Source organism: Camelus dromedarius, chromosome 14, assembly GCF_036321535.1.
Source record: "Camelus dromedarius isolate mCamDro1 chromosome 14, mCamDro1.pat, whole genome shotgun sequence".
NCBI classification, from domain to species: Eukaryota; Metazoa; Chordata; class Mammalia; order Artiodactyla; family Camelidae; genus Camelus; species Camelus dromedarius.
Window position 1 is genome coordinate 15,355,129 of NC_087449.1, and position 26,700 is coordinate 15,381,828.

A 26,700-nucleotide genomic window follows, 5' to 3' on the forward strand; every position below is an offset into this window, starting at 1 on the left:
TCTTTTCAAATTAGGGCTTCCTCCGGATATGTGCCCAGGAGTGGGAGTCAAAGCAGGCTTGAGTCCTCAGTCTCAGGATCTAAGCTATTGAGCTAGAACCCTTTTTTGTCTCCACTGGGGTGGCTCTTGGTCTTTCAGGTCAGGAAACTCTGATAGTATATAGAACATTTGGCTTCTGTAGCAATTCACAAGAGTTACTGGAAAAGGAATTTGTAATTGTTAAAACCACCAAGGGGCTTGGGAATCAGACAGATTTGTATTTGAATCCTGCTTTTTCCACTTAGGAGCTTCAGGCAAAATAATTAACTTCTCTGTGTCTTAGTTTGTCTTATGAAATGGAGGTGAAAACCTACTCCTGAGAGTAGAGGTGAGGGTTAAATGAGATAATGAGCAGTTAGTAAGTGCTCCATAAAAGACTGAGCAGAGCATTTAGTAAGTCCCCAATAAAAATGCTACCACTTTGAAGAATTTTTTCTCTTTTTTTCCTTCCTTTATACTCCAAACATTTGTTGAACTGCTCTTTGCTTGTAAGAATGCAGAAAAATAAAATAGGTATACAATATGAAGTAGAGAAGCTCATGATCAAATAGAAAAGGCCACCACAGGTCCATGAGTGAGTGTAAAACAGAGGGTATGCCCAGGCAGCATGGGCCCCCAGTGGTGGGAGTCACCAGCACAGCTGGGAACTTGAAGGAAAGTAGGGTTTGAAGTAAATATTGAAGGATGAGTAGGAGTCTGTCAGGTAGACAGGATGGAAACACATTCTCATGAGAGGGATACTGCAAGATTTGGTTTTGCTAGAGTTTAGGGTAGCAGAGGTGGAGAAAGTGGTCACAGTGAGGCTGTTGAAGGGTGCTGGGGACAGATGATGAAGGGCCTTGAATGTTACGTGAAGGAGATTGGACTCTGACATGCTTGTGGGCCTTTGTGATGTGTGGGAAAGCAGAATGCCATTCATGAGAGGACACCCTTCCCACCTGTAAGTGTGACTGAGCTAGCACTGAGCTCCACAGAGAGAGCCCAGTCACCATGGATGTGCCCAACCCTTCACTTATCTGTGAGAAACCTGAGGCCAGACAGCAAATCACCCAGCAAACAACATGACAAAGCAAAAACAGGACTAGGAAGAGCTCATTTGAACTCAGCGCTTTAAACTCCCTCCACACCAAGGCCTTTTCATGTCAATCCAGGCTTCTTCACTGAGCCCTGCACTCTCCCTGCTGGATGCAAGTACAAGTTCCAGCATACTTCCTGGAGTAGTCACATCTTTCCCACCTGCTGAATGTCAGGACTGTGTGCTGGGAGCAAGGATAGGGGTTTTCCAAGGAGGAAATCCACCAATTGCAATCTCTTGATGCAGAAACAAAATCCAAACCCAAAACTTCTTTCTTTCCCTCCAACTTGCAATCTAGGGGCTGTTTTACAACTGGAAACCAAGGCATCACAATGTAGCTGCTTCCTGTTTTTCATTACCTTACCCTCAGCCACCAGCCAGCCCTTCCTTCCCTAGGGCTTAGCAGGAAGCATACCAGCCTAAACAGGAGTGAGTGTTTGTGTGTGTGTGTGTGTTTGTGTGTGTTTTCGGATCTCAGGTGCCTAGAGAAACCGTGCCGCAGAACAACAGAGCATGGGCCGCGGTCTCCTCCCCCATCTGGGCCCAGAAAAAGGGCTGGAAGCTTAACCTCACTTCCAGCTTCCCCAAGCTCCGTTCCAGCAGCGCCAGGGCTTCCCCAGAACCTGAGCGCTCGCCTTCCCCGCAGCCTTAGCAACCGCGAGGCTGTGGATACCGCGGGCGGGTGGGGGCCGGGAGGCTGCGCGCAGCTCAGGCGCCCCGCGCACGGGAGACCGCAGTGCGGAGCCACCCCGCGAGCGCGACTGTCGCGGCGTCAGCGTGCACGGGCCCCACGCACCCACCCTCCGCACCTGCCGCGGGTCCAAAAGGGATCCTGCAAAAATGAGCTGTTCTCACCCCGCTGGGTAAGTGACAACTGGAGCTTTTCCACGCCGCGGCAGGTGGCGGCTTCAGCCAGCAGCCCCGCCGCCCCCCCTCCCGCTGCGGAGGGAAGGGGCGAGGCGGGGAGAGAGGTGGGGCTGGAGAGAGGAGAAAAATAATCCGGATTCTGGGTTACAGCAAGAATGGCAGAATTCCCAGGTTTCCAATCTCCTCCCTCCCTTTCCTCACTTCTTTCACCGACGTTCGCCCTCTTTGAAAGCTTCACTCTGAAAGGATTAAAAAAAAATGGTTGTGAAAAACGCATGCATTAAGCAGGGATGTTAGCTGGGATCAAGAGGCTCCTGTTGCTGTGGAACATGTGTTGAAATGCAAAAGTAGAGGTCACCAAAATAGGCATTCATTTGGAGAATTGGGGCTTAGAGATAAATTCTCACTCTGGCGTCTTGCATCCAAATGAGGTGTGAGTTGATTTAACATTGAGGGAGGTTTCAGGGGGAGAGGGGTGCCCCTTATTTCAGGATTTTTATCTGCCCAATCTCGAAAGGATCATAGGATCATAGTGGGTATTTTAAAAGTATTGTGACCCTGGGAGGTGATGTGACGCAGGAGGGAAAGCAGAAGCTGTGTGTCTGCGTGTTTACACAGGAGCTCCCGTCCCTTCGGGCAGGGTGACTCCGCAGAAGACATATTTTGGCAATTATTCGATCTATTTTAGAAAGTTAACACAGTCATTATGATTGTTTAAAAACAAAAACAAAACAACAGCAAAAAACAACCCCTAAATGGTCTGGGTCCTTTTATTGGAAGAGAGAATATCCAATTTCCTTCAGAATTAAACAATGTAATGCATATTATATGGTTTTTTATTATGATACATCGAGTAAGCAGATAATATCCTGGTTGATCTTGCAACTGATTTGAAGATGCTTTCCTTTTTAATTGAATTTATTGCACATTTTCAAGAGCAGCAAATTAGCAGAGGACAACATATTTAAGATAATTCGGAGTTTTGTGATGTCTGAAATACCCCATTAGTCGTTGGGCTTTGGATTTATAGTCAAGCTTAAAGATTTTACTTTTAATGAATTTTCTGAGTGCAAGACATAAATGAAATGTTTGAAAAAACTAAAGGCATGTAAGGGTGCCATATTGGAAGTCAGTTTGAGAACTTTTTGGAAAATGAGATAGCTGTGCCTAGACCAGCTTCTCATTTTATCTCAAATTGAATTTATTTTAGGTACTTTAATGCTTTGATGCTGATCTTCTGTGCAGTTTTAGTTGCTGTGGGTCAGTGGGATGTAAATGGCACTGTGTTTCTGCAGCTGCTGTTTGCAGTATGTCTACTTTCAGGAAAATGAATGTGTCAGTCATGGTTGTCTTCCTATGTTTTTCAAGTTTTTGGCTAAGTTAGAATCTGATTAGACCATTTAATCATCTATTTTCAAATGTGGAAAAACCTGTAGCTGCTTATTAAATTGTGCATGATTAAGATTTCAGAAACTGAAGTGAAATTCTTTTGAAGCTCCATTGGTTCCAAGCACATGGAAAAAAAAGGAAAAGGTGCCATGTAATGAAAGAGTATGCTTCATGGTACTCTGCAAGGAAGACAAGAAGATGCAATGATAATCTTGCACGAAAATTGTAGGCACTGTATCTCATTCATTTTTGTGCCCCCTCTGCCTAGGACAGTGTCTTGTGTACAGGAATGCTCAACAAACGGTAATCTCATACCGGGCATGCAGTCTAGAGGTGGGTGGATTCACAAAAGAAAACCCTATTAGAGCTAAACATTTATCAAGTGCTCGCCCTGTGGCAGGCTCAAGTCTGTTGTTTTACAAGGAATGCCTACCTCATTACTCTTCCCACCCACTCCACGAGGCAGATTCTAGTCACCCTTACTTTCACAGATGAGGAAACTGAGGATGGAGAAGTTTCCAGAGGTTTCACGGATAAGGAATTTCAAGGAATCAGGGCTGGAATAAAGAGCCAAGGAGCGTCTGGCTGCAGAGCGTGTGTGGTTCACCCTTACTCTGCACTGCCTCTCGTGGGCTACATCTGAGAGGTGTGGGGGCCTTGAGCACGTAGAAGTTTTTATCCAGATCAGACCAACCTCTGACAGATGATACCTGTATGTCGCTATCTAGTATTTTGATATATAAGTAGGAAATAATTTTGTGATAGTGTCTATATGTATTTTTTTGTTTTTAGTTCATCAAAAATAAATGAAAACGATAAACATAATTATAACAACTCTAAATGCCTCAAAATTCACCCAAGAAAAAAAATTTTCAAATTGCTCATTTTGCCTCAAAATAAGTAATCATTATTTTTCTTGTCTTTGCTACCATTTGGAGATAATAAAAGTTTCAGTAGCAAATAAAAGGGTGCATTAAAGCTGAGGAAGCTTTCTCATCACTACTGAAGCAGTTCGTATTTATTACATTTTAAGAACAAAGTGGTAATAAAGTGCAATTGTACAACAAAACAGAAATTTTAAATCCTTAAAGTTCCACCAATCAGTGTGGGATGCCCTGATTCTTTCTCTAGGTGCTTCCTTTGAATTCCACTGCTTCCTTAATTACATACAGCATGAAACACTTGACATAAAGATTGCAAAGGGCCCGTGCTGACTTTGTTCAAATAAAGTTTGGAGTAAATAAAAATGGTCTTAAAAACTTCTGCCAAAGATTATAATAGAGACTTAGATTCTGAGCTGCATTGTAATTTGGGGGAAGTCAGCTATAAAATACCGTGTCTGGCACTGACATCTCTAATGAAATTGTTTTAGAGTGGAAAATTTCAGTTGATAGACCCTCTGGTTTGCTAAATCTCATCCTGAGTCGCTGTTTGTTGGTGTGGGTGTTTGGGGGTTGTGCACTAGTCCTCGAGGTGAAATGGGGATTTTATACCCCTCAGTCATGCATGAGGATTAAATGATACGGCTCTTTGGAGTCCTCCAAAGGCTCATCACTCAACCCATGTGCAGTTGGCTCCCTGTGTGAAAGATGCACTTGGCTCTAAGTAGAGATAGTCACACTCATCTGTAAATTTGCTTTGAGGAACTGGAAGAATGGGAGCATTATAGTTTATGACGAGAAGAAAGGCAGGAGATGTTGTACGTTTGGAAAGATTGTTCCAAAGTTTAGAAAACTTTTTTTTTTGGTTTAGACTTATTAATTTATGCTTTTTAATGTAAAGAAGTGTTTCTGTAGTGACAGAGCATACTGAAATGTGGTATAGAAAGAATGATCACATCCTTAGCACTCCCTGATAACTCAGTCCTTTTTTCATCAAAGGCAGAGTACAAAATGCTGGAAGTAAAATTGTCAATATCTGGATAGTGGATAGGTGTATCCCAAAGTGACAAAAAATGATAAACCCGCCACATCATTTACAGTTGGAATGTTCATTGCACTTTGTCTCTGCCGTCTTCTTTTTTTAATCCAACATGGTATTTTTTATTCTATTTTTTAAAAACCGAAATATAATAACATATAACATTGTATTAGTTGCAAGTGTACAACATAATGATTTGATATTTGTATATGCTGCAAAATAAACACTACACATACCAAGTGATCTCACTTATATGTGGACTCTAAAACAACAACAATAACAAAATGAACCCACAGATGCAGAGAACAAATTGGTAGTGGCTAGGGGTGGGGATGGGGGTTTGAAGAATGGATGGAGGAGGTCAGAAGGTACAAACTTCTAGTTATAGAATAAATAAATCATGATGGTGTAATGTATATCATGGTGACAATAGTTAATAATACTGTATTTTAAATTTAAAGGTGGCTAAGGGAATAGATCTTAAAAATTCTCATTTCTCTCTCTCTCTCACATGCACACACAGTTTGTAACTATTTGTGATGAATATTAATTAGACTTACAGTGTCTGCCTTCTTAGCAAACAGTGTAGTACTTTGTATGTATGCATAGTAACATTTGAGTTTGTTGCTCACCACTCACTCCTACGACTAAAAGTATTTGTAACACAGAATTTTAGACGTGGATTCATTAAATATTTGAATTCGAATTGAGTAGTTTCTATTCCCCAAACTATTAAATATGAACAATTTTACTTCAACAAGTAAATTGTTTCTGGTTAACTAAGAATTGAATATTCTCATTTGCCTTGATGTGATCAAAACTTTGATCATTTTGTTAGAGTCTGCTTTTTTTTTTTTTTTTAATAGATGGGATGTCTTCTCTTATTCCTTTACTTAACAAACCTGCTAAGTAGATGGGAATGGAAAGGAATTTGTTAGACAATGTCACTCAATTCTTTGGATTTTCCCACAGTTATATGCCAATAATCACACAGTGATCTATCACCAAAAAATGTTTTCAATGATCTTTCAAACGACAACTCAGTTAGGTCCTCCTTCAACTATGTTGGAAGCAGAGGACTGGAAGCAACTTGCATATCTGTTGCCCAGTCATGTAAACCACTTTATTGTGTCAACATCCACACAATCCTTCACATTATCCCCTTGTTTCACAGGTGCTTTTCTAAGTTCAATATTCCCTAATAAGACACCAGATGGTAAGACATGTGCCTTTCTTTTGTGAAAATAGAAAGATGCTTGTGAAATGGAAAGGAGGGCGGTGTAGATCAACATGACTTGGAAGTGCATTTTAAGCAGACCAGTTTTAGGAGAGTACAGAGAAAACTGATTCCCTTAAAACAATCCTTACCTGGGTTTTGGGGTATCCCAGGGGTAGGTATATCCTAGTTCATAAACCTTTAGTTTACAAAACAGGGTTCTGTCAAATGCAGGCTGCCCTAGCAGTCCACACTTCCTTTCTCCCAGTCTCTGCTGAAGAAAATCATCTCTAACTGTAAGAACTAGAGATTCCCCAACTTATTTTGATGATTTCTCTATTAATCTTTATTAATTTGAAGTTAATATACAATTAATTATGTATTATACATAATATAATTAACAATAACAATGTCAAGTTAATAACTATTAAAAGTTTTTCAGGGAGATAAAAAAACAAAACTTGTCTGATCCAATTTTCAATTATAAAATCAGCTTCAAATAATCTTGACCTGGAGTGTTTATGTGTTTTCAAGACTCTAAGTTTCCAGGGGTACCCTTTCCAATGAAAACTTCAGATTCCGGAATATAATAATCTTTTAAACTTTAGTTGTTAATTTTGGTACAGACCAAGAGAAGTAGTATACAGAAGATTGAATTTTTGGATCTTTCTCTCGAAAGTCTTACTCAGTTCCCCCATGCAAATAATTGAAAATTGTGTATGCTTTGGAATGACTCCATAAATGTCCATCAGTTTAAAATAAACTGTTAACTTAGGTGAGGGTAAAATTTGTGAAAAAGAAAAAAAATTAGGGTTCCACATTCATTTTGGTTTGCAAGTGTTTTTTGTCACTTCTCTAAACTTGAAATCTCAAATGATATACTATGACTATGATTTACATTTTTAAAAAAAAGGACAAAGAACAAGGATAGTTGAATCATTCAGAGTCAAATCCTTGGCACTATAAAAAAATAATGAAAAGATGCACATTTATGCTTTCAGTTAAACTAAGGCAAATGTATGTACTTATCTCATAAACTTATTTTTTTAAGTGATCTGTTACTGCTCCTGATTGCATTGAACAAGACTTGGGTGGTGCTCTCAAAAGAGAATTGTTTGAGTGTATAGACATTGTATTTTGATTTTGCTTTAGTTCCTTGCTTTGGCCTAGCTCCATGGTTCTCAAACTTAAGCATACAAGAAATTACTGAATAGTGTGGTATACACAAAACCATGTGTATTGTACTCTATGAATTAAACTAATGATTTTTAAGGATACTTTTTACTGTATAGTACATTTGCATCTCGTGAAGACTGCAGAATCAACCCAGATGTAAGATAGTATTCCACTGTACCTTGGTTTCCAGCTGAGCAGAAGCCACTTGGTTCTTTCACTAACCAGAAGCTCAAAATCACTCCTTTTGCAGGGATCCCAATTAGGGAACACATCCTTCACTGACAACATCATTGCTGCGAATTGTTGTATCGGAAAATGTATTTGGATTAAAGTAATTCACCTCAGAGCTTGCCTTTCTGGATTAATGTCTTTCTGGAGAAAAGAAGAAAAGATGTGACAAGTTCAGTAGACACAGCTTGAAAAATCGTGCCTTAGCAGAGATTCTGTCGGTGTTAGGATTAAAGTTTTTTCAGAATTGTTGTCAAATCATTGCTTTTAGAGTGAGCCACAGGAAACCTAGCTTAAAAGTGAGAAACATTTCGAAGTGTAGATGTGTCGATCTGGATTCCTGAATAATTCCTGGCTCTCTGGTGAGTTGCCTCTCACTGTCTTGTCTCCTGGCCATTCTGTATGGTTAACTCTTTCATGATCTATGGGCAGGTTACTGTGCGGTGCAGTTTCTTCTTCTGCCCCGTGCTCTGGGGGCTGTCTTTGGAGAGTTTCATCCTCCTCTCCTCACTCATCCCAACTGCCTGCCTAGATGTGGTGGGATCCAGAAGGTATCTATTCCCTATTCTGATGGGTCATCAGTGATCCTTACCTGCTTGGCAGCACAGATCATTCAAAGTGCAGCAGCTTGAGTTTCTTTGTGTCCAGGAAACATGTTCTTTGTTACTTTTGTCTCAGTTCATGTTATATAGTTAAATTGGGCCCCCTTCTGGTTATACTTGTGTTTTGGTCTGAACTGTGTCTCTCCTCCTTTCCCCCAAATTCATGTGTTGACGTCCTCACATCCAGTGCTTCAGACGTGGCTGTATTTGGAGATCGGGTCTTTAAAGAGTTCATTAAAGTTAAATGAGGTCAGTGCGGTTGGGCCCTAATCCAATATGACTGGTGTCCTTATAAGGAGAAGAGACTGGGACACAGACATGTACATACAGAGAGAAGACTGTGAGGAGGAACAGGGAGAAGATGGCGATCTGTAAGCCAGAGAGAGGGGCTGGACCAGATTCCTCGCTCATGGCCCTTGGAAGATACCAGCCCTGATGACAGCTTGACGCTGGACGGCCAGCCTCCAGCACCGTGAGACAGTGCGTCTCCATTTATGCCAGCCAGCCTGCAGTACTTCGTTTCTGCAGCCCTAGCACATAACACAGCCTGTTTGCAACTCCTGGTGCTTTTTTTTTTCAACTTGGCCTTGGTGAAGCCAAAGATGATTTTTAAGAGAAATGCAGAGTCACTGAAAATAAATGATGTAACAATATGAGGGCCATAGGGAGTGGAGATTGGAAGCCAGAAGTTCAAAAGGGAGATAAAAATCAAAGCAAACAGAAGATATGATTAAAAGACTAGTGAGGAGACATAATTAAGGCTATAAGTCAATGATCTCTACTGCTAAGCACTGAGCTTTTCTTTTGTTAGGTCTGATTAGTAATCAAATTACCCCCCACTTCTCAGTGTCTGACTTGGGATAGAAAACTGAACATTCTGAGCTGGTGATCCATTTTTCTGTGACTGTTGTTATTTTCTTATAATAGTAATAAACATTTATAAATTAATGAAAATTCTTAGGGCAAAATATTGAAGCAAGGGAAGACACAGCAGGGAACTAAACAGACAGTATAAATTGCACATAGTAGTTACGAAACAGCATTAAAAACTAAGTATTTTAAATTGAATTGAATCATAATGTTTTATAGTGGCAGTTAATTTGACATTCTCAATTTGCCACGGATTGTAATATTTCATATTTGTGAATATTACGTGGCTCTCATTTTAAGAAGTTGTCTCTTCTCATAGCTTGCTCCAGGATATTTACAATAATATTGTTTCTGTTGTTTAGATTCAAATAAGAATAATCTGCTTTAAATTAGAATAATAGATGGGAATCTCAAATCTCTGGGTATTAGCAACACGAGAGATTTCTTATCATCCTCCTTGTAATTATCTGTATTTTGAAAATTTTCTACTTGGAGCAAAAACATTTGAAAAGGAAAATAAAAATCGCTTGAAGTCCTACCACCCATAAATAATCGTAGTTAGCATTTTGGTCATTTTCTTTCTTCTCCGTCGTCCTGTGGATGATTCCTGTTTTTAACGCTATACTGGAAAAGCTCTGCTGTTTGAAAAGCTGTGTCTAAAACTTACTGTACTGTTTTAAAGTTACACCAGCAGGAACCCTGCAGGTAGGCACTTCCCTCTTGGCATCCCCTTATAAACCGCAGGCTCCTTGTGGGTGCACACCACCCCTCTCTACATCTTTTGCTTGTCCATGTATCCCCAGGACTTAGCTCAGTAATTGCTGATGTATGTCACTTATTTGAGTGATCACTGATGATAAATCCCAAAAGTACATTTGCTGATTCATTCAGTTAATATTTACTGAGTGCCTACTATGTGCTAGTCATTGAGTTACCATATTCAGCACTTACTCTGTTCAGAAATTCACCTGAGTTCTTGAAAAAACCTGGATAGTGTGATTTAAAAAAAAGGTTTAAAAGTCACTGAACTTTATTGAGTTTTGCTATCCACTGGCAGCAGGGTGCTTAGTAGGTTTCAGTCAGGAGTATGTTCAGCCAAACAAACAGAGGCTTAAACCATAGCAACGCGTATTATTTATTTCACAAGCAGTCTGGAGGTGAGTGATTCTATTTTACTGTAATATCAGAGTCCTCATCTCTAGCCTTCTTGGTCTTTTCCTTACTGTAGTGAGATGATCACCCTAGAGTCACACACAATATCTTTATAAAACCATCCCAAACAGAAAGGAAAAAAGATGGATGAAAAAAGGACTTTTTTTTTTAATGAGGGAGGAAACATTTCCAGAACTTTTCAGTAGACTTTCCTTTAAATCTTGTTGCCCAGAACATGCCTCGTTACAAGAGAGAGTGGGAAAGAATAGATTTGACTGTCCTAACTTCTGCGGGAGACAGGCAGGGGAGAAGGGTTTGGGACTGGCTTCCGGTAGCCAGTCAGCAGTGTCCAGCTCAGAGCTTTAGTGATGAGCTGTCTGGCTCCAGATGTAGACAGTCCGTCTTTGGATTTGCCACATAGCTGCTGTGTGAGCCTATATCCATTCTCTGTCATCTTTCTGATTCTTGTTGTTTTGTTTTTTTCTCCTTGTGGAAAATATGTCAGCTTTGTAGGTTGTTGTGATGCTTGAATGAAATATTCAAAGCGTCTAGCACAGTGCCTGGCATGGTAGTTAAGTGACTGGTGACTTAGGTAGAACACACATGAGTAAGCCCAGATTTCTGTAGGAGAACTTCCATACCTAATCCTTTGCTAGATGTAGAGTTGGATTAATTAGACAAGGCATCCTGGAGAGATTAATTTTGGAGAAGAGTTTTGAAAGAGGGGAGAAACATAAAATAATATATTTGGGCACATTTAAAAAAAATAAGTACTCTCTAAAAACATAGTATTGTAATCACAATCATCATGAATAAGAGAAGGCAACAACATAGCAGCATTGCTTGTTTATTTAGTTGACATGATCTTAGGAGCAGGCAAGGATGTTGTAACAACAAGCAAAAGCTGGCCTGCCCTGAGAAGTCAATAGCTCAAATTTTTGATTTTGTCTTTAACTTCCATTTACTCTCTCTTGCTCATTTTTTGGAACCTCAGATACAACGCCAAGTGTACACATTATGGTTTTTCTTTTTAACTGGAAGATCTTTGCCTTCAATTCTAATTCAGAAATTAATTTCAGATGTATTTCTGTTCATCTCCAAAACCTGAGTTTGAATACTCTCCTTGAAATTGGAATCTTTGTCTTGAACAGCCAGGAGATGACTATTTCACCACAATTCATGGGGATTTACATAAGGTTATCACTGTTAAATTCTTTCCTACAAATTCTCCTTTTCCCTCAGTCCAACTTGAGACTTAGAGTTTGACCTTGGCTGGAATCTTTCAGAATTGACAGCAAACTTAGGGAGTGGGTGGGGCTGATCTCAGGCTGCAGTTTGAAGTTTCAGTCCTTGGTTGAGGATTTTGACTCAAGGAACTAAAAATGATGTCTGAAGTTTCGAGACCAAATGCGAGAGTGAGGAGCATGAACCGGATCCCAAAGTCCTATGACAGGCAGCAGGGGAGCTCAAGGAGAAAGCTAGGAGACGGGACCCAAGGCGGGTAGGAAATTGCAGTGGGGAGTGTGGGCAGAAGGCTAGGGAATTTCAAAGGGGATGCAAACAAGGGCTTGACGTGTCTGCAGGGTTGGAGCTGTTTGAAAATTGTCCTTATTTCTTGTGTTCTTCTAAATGAAAAAAAATGATATTTCAAAAGGAAAATCAATGTTTCATTTAAAAAATATGAGATAAGCATGCTCCAGTAGAGAGAGGAACATTTTTGGAGTCAGATACAGGTTTGAATTTCAGTTGAGCCTTATGTGTACTTATAAAAGTTAATTTCCCTGTGTCTCACTTTCCTCTTTCAAAAAATGGGGCCAATAAATACCTCCTTTGAGGAATATTGGCACATATTAGAGACTCAATGAATGGTAACTACTTACTTTGATCTTTGTGCAAAGCATGTTGCTTGAGTCTTTTTTTGTTTGTTTTTTCTCTAGTTTTATTTTTTCCAGCCTTATTGAGATATAATTGACAACACTGTGTAAGTTTAAGATGTACAATGGTGATGATTTTATATATGTAAATGTTATGAAATGATTACTACAATAAGGTTAGTTAACACATCCTTAAGTCTTTAGAATTTAATCCTTAAAGTACATCAACCAAAATACATAAAATATACAGCTCAAAATAAGCAGAGATAGTCTAATTGGGAGGGAAGATGAAGAATGTATTTCTAGTCCATAAGTCACTTTCTTATTCAATTAAATGAATTTATTGCAAATGGTAACCTGTTCTTAAATTCATGAATTTTCACAATGAAAATTAGCACTGACCCACCTATTCATAACCCCCAAAATGAGGTTGCCCCTTTAAAGAAACCATGATCTGGACAACTGAGAATTCCAATAAAAATGGAAACTATGACCCAGAGCATTTATACTTCTCCAGAATACCCACTTTTCTTGTCTAATTCAAGAATTCAGGACAAACTGAGGAAACTGCATCATTACTTTGACATTGACAAATGTTAGAAGGACTGGTGAAATGTTATGGGTACTTTTTTTAAATGATTGATCATTTAAAATTTAGTTAACCTCCTTAACTTTTGACCAGATGTCCTCACTATTTTAATTCTCACTACCACACATAAGAATTACATTTTAGGAGAATGAAAACGTTTTTAAAGGGGTTAATTGTATTAACCTTTCCCACCCAACACACATGGTAGTTTTATTGGTGTCCCCCTCTTTAGTGGCTGGGTTATTTGCTTTTGTTTTTAAAGTGGGCTCTTAACATCTGTAAGAGACTGTATTCCAAGATCAAGTATAAATAGTGATCAGGTTTCTAAGTCAAGACAATGCATTAAAGCCTACTTGACTTACCATATATAATCGCCTTAATCGATGACTTAGTGCAGAACGCGACTCTCTTTGGTTGTACTAATTCTATGGTAAATAATGAACAAGTTTCAACTAGAATACCAGGAATTCACGCTCTCTCTCTGGGACATTTTGCATATGATGTTCCCACTTCTTATATGAGTCTGGATAGCACCTCTGGCCCATCATCCCCCATCCACGTTTTACTCCCTCCCTCAACACTTAACTTGTCATTCGAGACGCAGTTCAGATTTCAGTTCTTCTGGGATACCCATCCTCTGTGGGCCTAGTTCACTTATTTGTGAAATGGGGCTAAAATCTGACAAATAGGGTGTTTTGAAGGTTGAATGAGAGCACACATGCTGTGCATGATAAATGGTAGCTGCTATGATGGTAGCACTTCAGGCTGTCCTGCCATTTCTGACGTGCCTCATTTTACTGCCCTTCACCCTTACTGCGTTTCGAGGATGTTGTGCTTTTTACAAATTGAAGGTTTGTAGCAACTCTTTGTGGAGCAACTTCATTGACATCATTTTTCCAACAACATTTGCTCACTTCATCTGTCTATGTCACGTTTTGGTAATTCTTGCAATATTTTAATAATAATAATAATAATAATTATTATTATTATTATATTTGTTATTGTGATCTGTGATCAGTGATTTTTGATGTTACTATTGTAATTGTTTTCAGGTACCAGGAACTGGCCCATTTTAGATGATAAATGTTGTGTGTGTTCCAACTGCTGTACCGATCAGCCTTCCCCTACCTCCCTCCCTCTTCTTGGGCCTTCCTATTCCTTGAGACACAGCAATGTTGAAAGTTGACCAATTAATAACCCTACAGTGGCCTCTAAATGTTCAAGTGAAAGGGAGAGTCTCATATCTCCCACTTTAAATCAAAAGCCAGAAATGACTGAGCTTAGTGAGAAAGGTAGGTCAAAAGCTGAGATGGGCTGAAGCTAGGCGTCTTGTACCAAACAGTTAACCAAGTTGTGAATGCAGAGGACAAATTCTTGAAGGAAATCAAAAATGCTCCTCCAGTGAACACATGAATGGTAAGAAAGTGAATCAGCCTTATTGCCGACATGGAGAGTTTTAGTGGTCTGAATAGAAGATCAAACCAAATACAACAATCCTTTCAGCCAAAGCCTAATCCAGAGCAAGGTTCTAACTCTCTTCACTTATATGAAGATTGAGAGGTAAAGAAGCTGCAGAAGAAAAGTCTGAAGCTTGCAGAGGTTGGTTCATGAGGTTTAGGGAAGGAAGTCGTCTCCATAACATAAAAATACAAGCTGAAGCAAGTGCTGCTGTGGAAGCTGCAGCAAGTTCTCCAGATCTAGCTGAGGTCCTCCATGAAGGTGACTACACCAAACAATGGGTTTTCAATGTAGAGAAAATAGCTTTGTATTGGAAGAAGATGCCATCTAGGACTTCCATAGCTGGAGTGGAGAAGTCAATGCCTGGCTTCAAAGCTTCAAAGGATAGGCCAGCTCTCTTGTTAGGGGCTAATGCAGCTGGTGACTTTCAGTTGAAGCCAGTGCTCATTTACCATTCGGAGGATCCTAGGGCCCTTAAGAATTATGCAAAATCTACTCTGCATGTGCTCTGTAAATGGAACAACAAAGCCCGGGTGTTAGCACATCTGTTTACAACATGGTTTACTGAATATTTTAAGCCCACTGTTGAGACTGCTCAGAAAAAAGACTCCTTTCAAAATATGACTATTCTCAGACAGTGCACCTGGTCACCCAAGAGCTCCTGAGTGACCAAGATGGAGATGTACAATGAGATTCCTGTTGTTTTCATGCCTGCTAACACAACCTCCATTCTGCAGTCCATGGATCAAGGGATAATTTTGTCTTTCAAGTCTTATCATTGAAGAAATACATTTTGTAAGGCTACAGCTGCCACAGATAGTGATTCCTCTGATGAATCTGGGCAAAGGCAGTTGAAAACCTCTGGAAAGAATTCACCATTCTAGATGCGGTTAAAAACATTCATGATTCATGGGAAGAGGTCAAAATATCAACATGAACAGGAGTTTGGAAGAAGTTGATTCCAACCCTTGTGGATGGCGTTGAGGAGTTCAAGACTTCAGTGGAGGAAGTAACTGCAGATGAGGTGGAAACAGCAAGAAAACTGGAATTAGAAGTGGAGTCTGAAGATGTGCCTGAATTGCTGCGATCTCATGATAAAATTTTAATGGATGAAGAGTTGCTTTTTATGTATGAGCAAAGAAAGTGGTTTCTTGAGATGGAATCTATTCCTGGTGAAGATGCTGTGAAGATTGTTCACAAGAAAGAATGTAGATTAGTACATAAACAATTGATAAAGAAGTGGCAAGTTTTGAGGGGAATGACTCCAATTTTGAAAGAAGTTCTGTGGGCAAAATGCTATCAAACAGCATCGCATACTGCAGAGAAACTGCTCATGAAAGAAAGAGTCAATAGATGTGGCAAACTTCTTTGTTGCAGCAGCCACCCCAACCTTCAGCAACCACCACCCTGCAGTCAGCAGCTATTGACATCAAAGCAAGACCCTCCACCAGCCAAAAGATTATGATTCTCTGAAGGCTCAGATTATGGTTAACATATTTTTTAGCAATAAAGTATCTTTAATTAAGACATTATTTTTTTTATATAATGCTATTGCACACTAACAGACTACAGTATAGTGTAAACACAACTTTTTTATGCACTGAGAAAGCAAAAAATTCCTGCGGTTCACTTTATTACGACATTTGCTTTGTTGCAACATTTGCCTTATTACAGTGATCTGGAACCAAACCTGCAATATCTCTGAGGTATGCCTGTATTTCTTCAGTTGGATTTTAAGTACTTCGAGGGTAGGAACTTTGTAACCTTTCAATAGTACAGGACCTATTACCTAATAAGCACTTTATATTTCTTGTATAAAATAATTGTATGAATCTCCTCCATGTTTGGTATTAGTGTGGTTAAAGCAAGTAAGATCTTTATGAAATATTGAAGGATCTTTATGAAAAGTATTCCCTATTCTCCAAAGTTACCTCTTTGACTTGGGTTTCTGATTCTTATATAAGTAGACTAACATGGAGGGTTTTCACATCCTCTCTGAAAGACTGCAGTTTTCTGATTTGTTAATGCAAAACGGATATTGACAACTAGAAAAGAATTTGAGGATCTTCAAAAGGAACAATATTTACTTATTCTCATAATTCAAAAAATAGGTTCCATTTTTCTGTGTAGCTGGAACACCAGACCTTAGAGAGTAGGACAAATTTAATGCCCTCATGGAGTTTATAATCTAGAAAAAAGACAATTAAGGAACCTGGCTTTCTAACTTTAAAAAGATAGTGTTCAGGTTTATGTGAGCCTCTTCCTAAGAGGATGACTAACCACTTTTTGAGGAACTAATAGGGAGAAATAGATTTTAAGTGTAGCCTCCTTGAGGAAGGTTTTCTTCCAATGGGGGAGGTTAAATATGAGGAAAAAGTACTTATAGTGGATGTCTTTAAGAAGTAGTTAGTTTTGAACTTATTTATAAAATGGAAAGAGACTCATAAACATAGAAAACAAACTTATGGTTACCAGGGGAAAAGGGGGAAGAAAGGGATAAATTAGGAGTTTGGGATTGGCTGATACAAACTGCTATGTACAGAATAGATAAACAACAAGGTCCTACTGTATAGCACAGGGAGCTATATTCAATGGCTTGTAGTAACCTGCAATGAAAAAGAAAATGAAAAAGAATATGTATGTGTATATATATGTATATATACATGTATAAACTGAATCACTATGCTGTACACCAGAAAGTAATACAACATTGTAAGTCAACTATATTTCAATTAAAAAAATTATAAGTAAATAAATAAGTTTCAGACAATTGGGGAAAAAAATTAGTTAGTTTTACCCCATACCATTATTTCAGTTTGGGTTTAAAGTGATGATGGGAGGAAGGTGTACACTCAATGATAACTTCTCATATTCATTGAGCATTTACTATGTGCTAGGTAAATTGCTAAATGCTTCATATATATTGACCCTTTCAATGCCCTAAATGAGTTTCTGAAGTAGCACTATATATTTCCATTTTCAGAGGAAGATATAAAGCACAGGGAAGTTAAGTACCTTGCCCCTGATTGCCAACCTGCTAAATACTAGTTAAGATTCATACTCAGGAAACCAGACTAGAGAGGTCAAACTCTCAACTACCACACTCTGCCTCTTCAAGACACAGCAGGAGCATTTTGGTGTTAAAAGGGGAGTTGGAATAATCTGGTTGTACCATTTCCCTGCTTAAAACCCTTCACTGCTTGTCACAAAACCATCCAGTCCCAGGAGCATGGGCACACCATCTTACAGGCTCCTCCTTTTATTTTTAAACAATTTCCCTTTTACTGAGCCAAAATATCCTCCCTGAACTTTAACTCAGCATTTGTGATGCTCCTGACTCCTTAGCATCTTTCACAGCTCTACCATTTATTTACCTGTCATCCTGTGCGTCTTTTCTTCTCCAGGCTGGGCTCCGAGGGACCTTTGTACCTCGTAGAACACAATTCGGTTTAGCGATTAAAGCAGAACAGTCCCTGATCTGAATCCTGAATCTGCCGTTCACTGGTTGTGAGGTAGTTGTCTAACTACTCCATGTCTCAGTTTACTCATCCATGAAACGGGAGAATAATAGCACTTTGCATGGTTGTTTTGAGAGTTAAAATATATAGTGCATGTTATATAGAGTGTTTAATCACAAAAAAAGTAAGTGATCAATACTGGCTGGTCTCCTTTCTTCCGAATAACCTCACTCTCTCCCTTAGTCCAGATGTCGTTTTTCTATTAATGAACATTTTTTTTAAGTGGCCACATTTTCTTTTTTTGTTCAAAGATGTAGAATTCTTAAGTCTTCAGAGAGAAGCATGGAGGCTTAACCCAGCTCTTACAGAGAACTAGTCAACCTTAGGGTGTCCCAGGCACGCTGACTCCCCACGCCCCGCTCTCCTACTGCCTCACTTGTGAACATTGCAAAACTGTCCTGCCAGCAGTCAGCATCATTTGGAGACTAGTTTTGTTTTTACTAGTCACTCCAAACCATCATATTAAGGCCATAAATAAAATAATACTATGGTTCTCATCTGGCTGCATCATTAGAATAAACTGAGAGAAATTGTAAATCAATATTTAGCATAATTGCTGAGATCTGGCAGGTTTGGATGCAAATAAAAAAGGATGGAGAATGTAATATAAAACCATTTATACGGTATCAGTTCAATCACCCTCTATAAAGTGGCAGGCAGCAGAGACTCATGGTTTAATTTTAGTTGGCAAAGAGTTTTCTTATAAAGGGCTGGAAAATAATTGACCCTTATGTCAATTGCTCTTCTGTATTGGTCTTTCTTCTAGTTTCCTCAAAAGGTTTTTTTTTCCCCCTGCTTCCCTGGAAACTTCTTCTTCTAATGCAATTTTGTAGCACACTGCAAAGGCACTTATTTGACAACAAAACTAACACTGTCAGCAAGATCATCCACCCTAAGCATTCTACATTAAAGAAAGCCCAAATACCGAAAGCAGGCTTTTGAATCTCTTTTGTTATAGACTGTTTTTGGTTATTATCCTGAAGCAGAAGAAATGTGATTCTTAACACAATGTTTTTTTTAAAGGATATGTGTCAAGGAACTGGGCCAATGTATTTTCTTTCTATTAGCTGATTGATTGATTGATATAGCAAATTTTGGCTGAGTGTTTACTGTGGGCTTGGCTCCATACTACAACTTGTGAGAGGGATACAGGGAAGAATCTTACATGAATCTAAACAGTAATTAAACGTGGATAAAGAAAATTCTGGTTGAAGGCAGTGAGACGAAGACCCTAAGAAAGGGATGGGTACAATTCTATGAGAATTCCTGTGATATTCACCATCTTCTGTGTGACGCCTTTGATCTGGATTTGTTACTGAGTCCAAACTTCTTCTGCTAGCCTCAGGACAGGGCAATAAATCGGGAGAAGTGTTGGGGCAAGGAATAACAGCTTTATTTAGAAAGCCAGCAGACCAAGAAGATGGCAGACTAATGTCCTGGAGAACCATCTTACTCAAGTCGGAATTCAGGCTCCTTTTGTACTATAAAGGGGAAGGGGGTGTAGTTGGTTGTTGCAGACTTTTTGGTGTTGGAATCCTTTGTTCTTGCAGCTATCCGTGTGGGTTGGGTCATGGTGTCCCTGTAAACCTCCAACAAGACATATGTTATTTTCTATTCTGCAACTTCTTATCTTTATATGAATGGGAAAGTGTTATACCCTTAAAGGTCAGAGCCTTGAGAATAGCCTATCCTGTCTATTTCAGGATCTAGGCAACATTTTTTTACAAAAGGTGCAGAACCAGCATGACTAAGCACAGGAAACAGAGCACAGGATTAGAGCTAAAGGAACAGATCTAATATGGAGTCAGATTTGTTCTTGCCTACTACAAGTCTACTGATGAATTATGCCTACTTTTAGAACCTCAGTTTCCTGAATATAAAATGAGGGAGTCAGCTAGACCTTTCCACGTGTGAATTTCTATAAGCCAGTGATGTGACAGCTCCAGGTAAATGCATTTCCAGAGTAGTAAATAGAGATCATCCACTTCAGGAAACAGTCACAACATTTTACTTCATGGTGATAATTGTAGAGGAGAGAAGACTGAATTCTCCAGGGTCATGCATCTTTTAAAGTGTAGAGTTAGAATTTGACCTCAAACCTTCTAGCTCCAAATCCCATCCTTTTAAAATCTCATCAAATTTACTTTGGGCAGGAGGTGTTTGATCAAGATTTATTTGCCTTAAATAATTACAGGAAAATCATTACACCTCTCAGGCGTCAAGGTGTCTGGTCACATATTTCCTAAATCCTCTTAACTCAAATAACAGACATGAGTTTTTAGTGATAAAAAGCTAAATAGTTTACTTTTGCTTTATTTTTCTGGTTTTTGGCGCTACTTTTGGATATTTTATTTGGGGAATTTGTTCAATTTAGATTTTGTTAACTTTGCTAAGACTTGCTGAGATTCAAAATCTTAAACATGGTTGGATGGCTTGTATGTGATGAGTTTCTTCATGGAGTGGGAATTCAGTGGCTTCTTGCAAATCTTTTCTGATGGACACAGTAAGAGAGGCATTTGAGTCAGTGGATGGAGTTCCGATACTTGTGAACTAGAACATAAAAGCAATCAAGCCACAGTATCCTGTGATTTTTTTAACTTGCTTTTCCACTACAAGCACTTACACGTTGAGGTGCAGAAATATATATCTGGCTAGAAGCCTACCCAGACAGTGGAGATTTGATGTAGGCCCTCCTTAAACACTATCAGACTCTACAAATTGCAGATTTGGTGACCTCTGAAATGCTAGCACCTCTCAATTAGGCTTTTCAAGTTTTGTGAAAAAAATGGTGCTGATTCACCTAAGTCTCACTTGATTCTGTTGAGTGTAAAATGGTGTAATCAGTTTCTTCAGATTGGTAGGTGAGTTGAACCTTTCCATTTGTGGTAATGTAAAGAGATAAATTGCATAACAGAAGCATACTTCTGTATGTGAATTTATATAATGAATCATTTTATTTATCCCATATGACATACCTTGTCACTTATTCCTAACTTTAGTTAGTGGTGTGCTGGTAAACTGGCTTTTCAGAAAGAAAAAAGAGCCCTGATTTGTAGTGTTTGCCCATTTCTGTGGTGTAAATACTCCCATGATGGCCAAATTTCCAGCTAACAATGGCTTGCAAAGTTCCTGAAAATTTTAACAGTTATCTCATGAGAGCCAGTATGAACAGGCTCCAACACACCACTATTAGTGCTTTTTAAGTACACTTCTATATGCTTTCTAATTGTTTTATGCAGAAAATCCTTCTCTCCAACCTCATTTAGAGGCTCTTAATGGTAGGAACCCTGCCATAGTCCTCTATATGCTTTCTTTTTTCTCTTCGCCAGATGTGTCTATATATGTATAGTAATAAACAAGCATGGTAATCTATTTCATTAATACTAAGATGATTTTTTCACATTACTGAAATCATTTGCAAGTTACAACCAATGGTATGGTATAGAGTAATGGGTAAAACTTTCTTCTTTCTTAGTGTTCTATATAATAATTATTTCAATTTAATGAAATATGTTAAGTGCTGAATAAATGGTTTTTAACATGAATATAATTACATCCTTTGGGCTAATCTGTCTTTTCACATATTAGATTCACTAAAGCACATTACCTCTATATTATCCTTATGAAGAAAAAATGTAAATTGTTTGAAATGCTCCTTGGTGTACCTCTTATTCTTTTGTCTTAGTGCTTACATTTGGCACATCAAAATTAGATCAGCAAAGTAGGCTCCAACTTGTTTTGTACATCCTGGTGTGGTGCCAAGAAATGCCTCCCTCCATCTGGGAAGTGCATTTTTTGAAAGTGGGGATCACTGGCATGATCAATCACTGGACAGTGTAATCATAGCCTGGTTGCTATCACATTCCATGCCCAATGTTTCTGCTCCCTCCTATTTGGTGTATAGGAAAACTTGGTGTTAGGCAGAATACTGGCCCCTAAAAGATGCCCATGTCTTAATCCTCAGACATGTGAATATTCTTCTTAAAATAAGATTATTCGGGATTAATCTGGGTGGACCTGAAGTAAGTAAGCACAGGTGTCCCCTGAGTGGGATAGAGGGAGACAGAGGAGCCAGAATCACAGACAGCATCATGAGAAATTCTTGACTGGCTTTGGCAATAGAAGGGGGTCAGGAGCCAAGGAATGTGGGTGGGGAATGTGAGCAGCCTCTAGAAGGTGGGAAAGGAAAGCTTAGAACCTCCAGAAGGATGCAGCCTTGCTGATACCTTAATTTTAACCCAGTGAGTCCTATATTGGACTTCTGACATCCAGAACTGTAAGATAATAAATTTGCGTTGTTTTAATTTACTAGCATGTGATAGTTTGGTACAGCAGCAATAGTAAACTGATACAAATTTTTTCATTAATTCAGATGGGCTAAGTCACAACTTGAGCTAAATAAAACCTGCGGTGCTGTGCTAAAAACATTCTTTATGTTCTCTCTGAACAAGTTTGCTGGGAAATTTGTAGTGTTGTCACTGAAGGCAAGTTTGTGTGCCTGCTGTACCGTGAGGCCAAACAAACTGAAACATTGGAGTCTGGAGCAGAGAAAGGTTTATTGCAGGGCCGATCAAGGGGGACAGGGTGGCTCCTGCCCAAGAAAACTCCGAATTCCCTGAAGGGTTTCAGCAAAGCATACTTAAGGTCCAGGTGAGGGAAGGGCGTTGCAGGGCACATGATCAGCTCATGCACAGTTCTCTGATTGGTTGATGTTGAGGTCACAGGGCATCAACACTATCAACCCCTAGGCACCAGAAAGTCTGGATCATCAAGTAGTTAATTTCTTCCCTTTGGTGGTTTTTAGCATCTGAAAAACTCAGGAAATATACATGAGATACTATTATCTGGGTACTTCAGAGGGGAGCTACAGCAGAGGGTATAGGGGAGGGATCTGACCCTGGAAGACCCCACAGGGTCCTGCTCAGTTACAGTGTAAAATATATCACAGAAATATATATGTGTAAGAGACTAAGATGATTTAAAGATTTCATTGCATTGTTTTTATGCTAATTATATGGCTAATTATAAATTAAAGTTACATATTTGTTAATTTTCATCTGAATAATTTTTATTTAAAGTTTTCCTACCTCCATACTAGAAACTGGTAGAGCTGCATCTCTCTGTGAATATTTAATGATTCACATTTTTCCATTATTATACTTAGCATCCTGGCCCCACCTTAGCAAGCCCTTATGAATGTTTCACTGTGATTTTGTATATATTATCAGGAACAAGATTTAGGTAACATAATCTTTGGCCAGGGACATGTGTGAATGAAAAATACTGCAAACCATATCAGTGAACAAAGAATGCTGAAGCCATCAAGTCATCAGTGGCTGCTGCCACCCCCCAGTGAAGACCAGCCTGCAGCCTGGCCTCTGCAGCCACTCACAATGGTGCACTCTGAGGGAACTCAGAATAAGAAAGGACAGCATGCTGGCCCTAGATAGCTGGGTGCTTGTCGAAGGAATGAATTCAATGAGCCCAAATGTTTGCTTCCTCCCATCCACAGAAAAGTGCTAAATTCTTTAACTTGAGATGTCCGGTTTTCTTTAGTTAACAAGTAATCTTTTAATGTACCTGGTCTTTGTTGTAAAGCTCCTATATATCCCAGCTCCTCCCCTACCTCTTCTGAGCAGTCCCTCAGAGCGATCTGAGAGGCTGTCATCCAGGGTTCGAAGGGGCTAGAGTCATAAAAAAATGTCTGCCAAATAAAACATAATTCTCAACTTTTAGGCTGTGCATTTATTTCAGTCAACACATGACAACCTAAGTCTTGTTTTCCTCTTGCTCAAAAATAGAGACAGTTATGCCTTCTGTTATGGCCTCATGTTTGTGTGTTGAAATCACAGATCCCAGTATAATGGTATTTGGAAAAGGGGCTTTTGGGAAACAGACCATGAGGATGAGACCTTGTGTTGGGATCAGTCCCCTTATAAGAAGAGACGTCAGAGAGGTTGCCTCTCCCCTTCTGTCTGCCATGTGAACACGTGAGAAGATGGGGCCGTCTGTAAACCAGGAAGAGGGTCTTCAACAAGACCCCGACCATGCTGGCACCCTGATCTCAGACTTCCAGCCTCCAGAACTGTGAGAAATAAATGCTTGTTGTTTAAGCCACCCAGTCTATTCTGTTACAAAGCCTGAACAGACTAAGGCAGAAATTGGTACCAAGAAACAGGGTGCTGCTATAATAAATACCAAAAAAATGTGGGAGCAGCTTTGGAACAGGTAATGGGCAGAGGATGGACAAGTTTTAAGATGTCAGATCTTTTTTCCCAGCTTTATTGAGACATACTTGACATACAGCGTTGTGCAAGTTTAAGGTGTACAATGGGATGATTCAATACACGTATATACAGCAAAGTGATTTCCATAGTAAGTTTAGTTAATGCTTCCATCACCTCAAATAATTACCAATTCTTTTGTGGTGAGATCATTTAAGATCTGCTTTCTTAACAACATACAAGTATGCAATACAGTATTGTTAACTGAAGTCACTGTGTTGTACGTTAGTTTCCCAGAACTTACCCATCTTATAATCAGAAGTTTGTACCTTTTGATCAACATCTCCTCATTTCTCCCGCCCCTGAGCCCTTGGCAACCACCATTCTATTCTCTGTTTCTATGCTTAGAATTTTTAGATTCCACATACAAATGGGATCATACAATGTTTGTCTTTCACAATCTGACTTATTTCACTTGGCAGAATGCCTTCACGGTCCATGCATGTCATAAATGGCATGATTTCCTCATTTTTTGTGGCTGAATAATATTCCTCTGTGTGTGGTGTGTGTATTTTGTGTGCATCACATTTTCTTTACCCATTTATCTGTTGGATACTTAAGTTGTCTCTGTGTCTTGGTTACTGTGAATAGTACTGCAGTGAACATGGGGGTACAGATACTTTTATTGAGATAGTGATTCTATTTCTTTTGAATATGTACCCAGAAGCAGGATGCTTGATCACATGGGAGTTCCATTTTAAAGTTTTTGAGAAACCTCCATACTGTTTTCCATAGTGGCTGCACTAATTTTCATTCCTACCAACAATGCCTAAGGATTTCCTTTGCTCCACATCCTTGGCAAGACATGTTCCCTCATGTCTTTTTGATAATAGCCATCCTAACGGGTGTGAGGGAATACTTCATTGTGGTTTTGATTTGCATTTTCCTGATAGCTGATAATGCTAAGCACCTTTTCATGTAGCTGTTGACCATTTGTGTATCTTCTTTGGAAAAATGTCTGTTCAGGTCCTCTATCCATTTCTAATATGATTATATACCTTTTTGATTTTTGTTTTGTTCTTATTTTTACTATTGAGTTGTATGAATTCTTTATGTATTTAGGATACTAACCCCTTATCAGATATATGGTTTGAAAGTATTTTCTCCTGAAGGGACTTATAAAGGTGATGCTGGGGAGGACTCGTAGAAAAGAGAACTGGAGAGGGAACATCTTCTTACACAGTACACCCTGTACAGAACATTGATAGAAATCTAGAGGGTAAGGACCATTCATCAAGTCTCAGACAGAAATGAAGAATATGCTACTGGCAACTGGAGGAAGCTGATCCTTGGTACAGAGTGGCAAAGCACTTGGCTGAATCATGTTAGGTTTTAGTACTTTGTGGAAGGCACAACAACCGAGGTGAAGGGAAGTGAAGTCACTTGCTCCCAGGTATGAAGCCAGTGATGGTGGTGGTGAAGCCAGGAGGGGACTGGAGCCGGCGTCTCAGCCACTGCACCCCTGTCCCTCATGGAGGTGGGCAGCGTGGGGCCGGGTGCGCCGGGGGAGCCGGGGTGGGGGAGGTTGAGGTTCGAGCGCGCTGCTGGCCCGGAGGCACTCCTCTCTCAGTGTGCGCCGCGATACCTTACCCTGGCCAGGTTTGCCTAGGACTCACTCACATTACGCTGTGATCTTGTTTCGGAGCTTTTCCATTTTAGGAAGACAGAAGGACTCTAATAGTTAGAGATCGCTCATGTTCCAGAGGCTTCAGAGACAACAGATGAGACTATGTATGTGGAAGTGCTTTGTAACCTGCAGAATGGGACAGAGACACTGCATTCCTTCCCCAGCTGAGGGCACAGTGTCTGACATGGGGCCCCTCAGACCCTGGGGATTAGCCTGTGACACAGGAAGAAGTCAAGTGCACACACACACACACACAGTGTATGTGCACACGCACCTGCCCACTGGACTGGGGGCTCTTGAGTGCAGTGTCTGTGCTGTTCCGGGTCCCCGGTGCCGTACTGAATGCCCTAAAAATAGTCAGTACTCAGTAAAGTTTGGTGATTAATATTACAGTGCCTTTCCTTTTAGTCTGGGTTCTCATGGGGCAGAGTCTCTTCGGGGGACGGAGGGATGGATAGGAATTGATCTTGCTAGTTCAGAGCCCCGCTTACATCCTCTGCACAGTGGGAGACAGGGGTTCAAGGCTCAAGCACTGAAAGGCTGTAGCTGGGACGGTGGCACTCCCAGTGACTCAGCAGCTACTCCTCGATGCTCAGGCTCGGCAAGGAGGGGGAGGTGTGGACTGAGTGGAGGAGACAGGAACCATCATAGAGACAGGGCTGCTTTGTTTCCTGGGGGACCGTTTTCCCCAGTGCCCTGAGCTGGAAAGTGGGTTGTTCTCCACCCAGTGAGCAGCGGGTAGGTAAACAGTCTTGTCCATCATGTAAAGAAGTCAACGAGTTAGACTGGTCTGACCAGTTACTTCTGGGCCTTTGT

General features: G+C 39.9%; 1 protein-coding gene across 2 annotated transcripts in view; it reads left to right on the forward strand.

Annotated features, from left to right (window-relative positions):
- Positions 1-1,379: 1,379 nt before the first annotated feature.
- The window catches only part of ERICH3 (glutamate rich 3), a 104,894-nt gene continuing 79,573 nt past the window's right edge, over positions 1,380-26,700 (forward strand). The window contains exon 1 of one of the 2 annotated variants that reach the window (XM_064493450.1): positions 1,380-1,543. Coding sequence is in view for 1 of the 2 variants with exons in the window: in XM_031465392.2 (XP_031321252.2) it covers positions 1,955-1,977 (23 nt within the window). In the remaining variant the exon portion in view is untranslated. Of the gene's footprint in view, positions 1,544-1,822; positions 1,978-26,700 lie in introns of those variants that run through there. The other variant, XM_031465392.2, reaches the window with a different exon arrangement.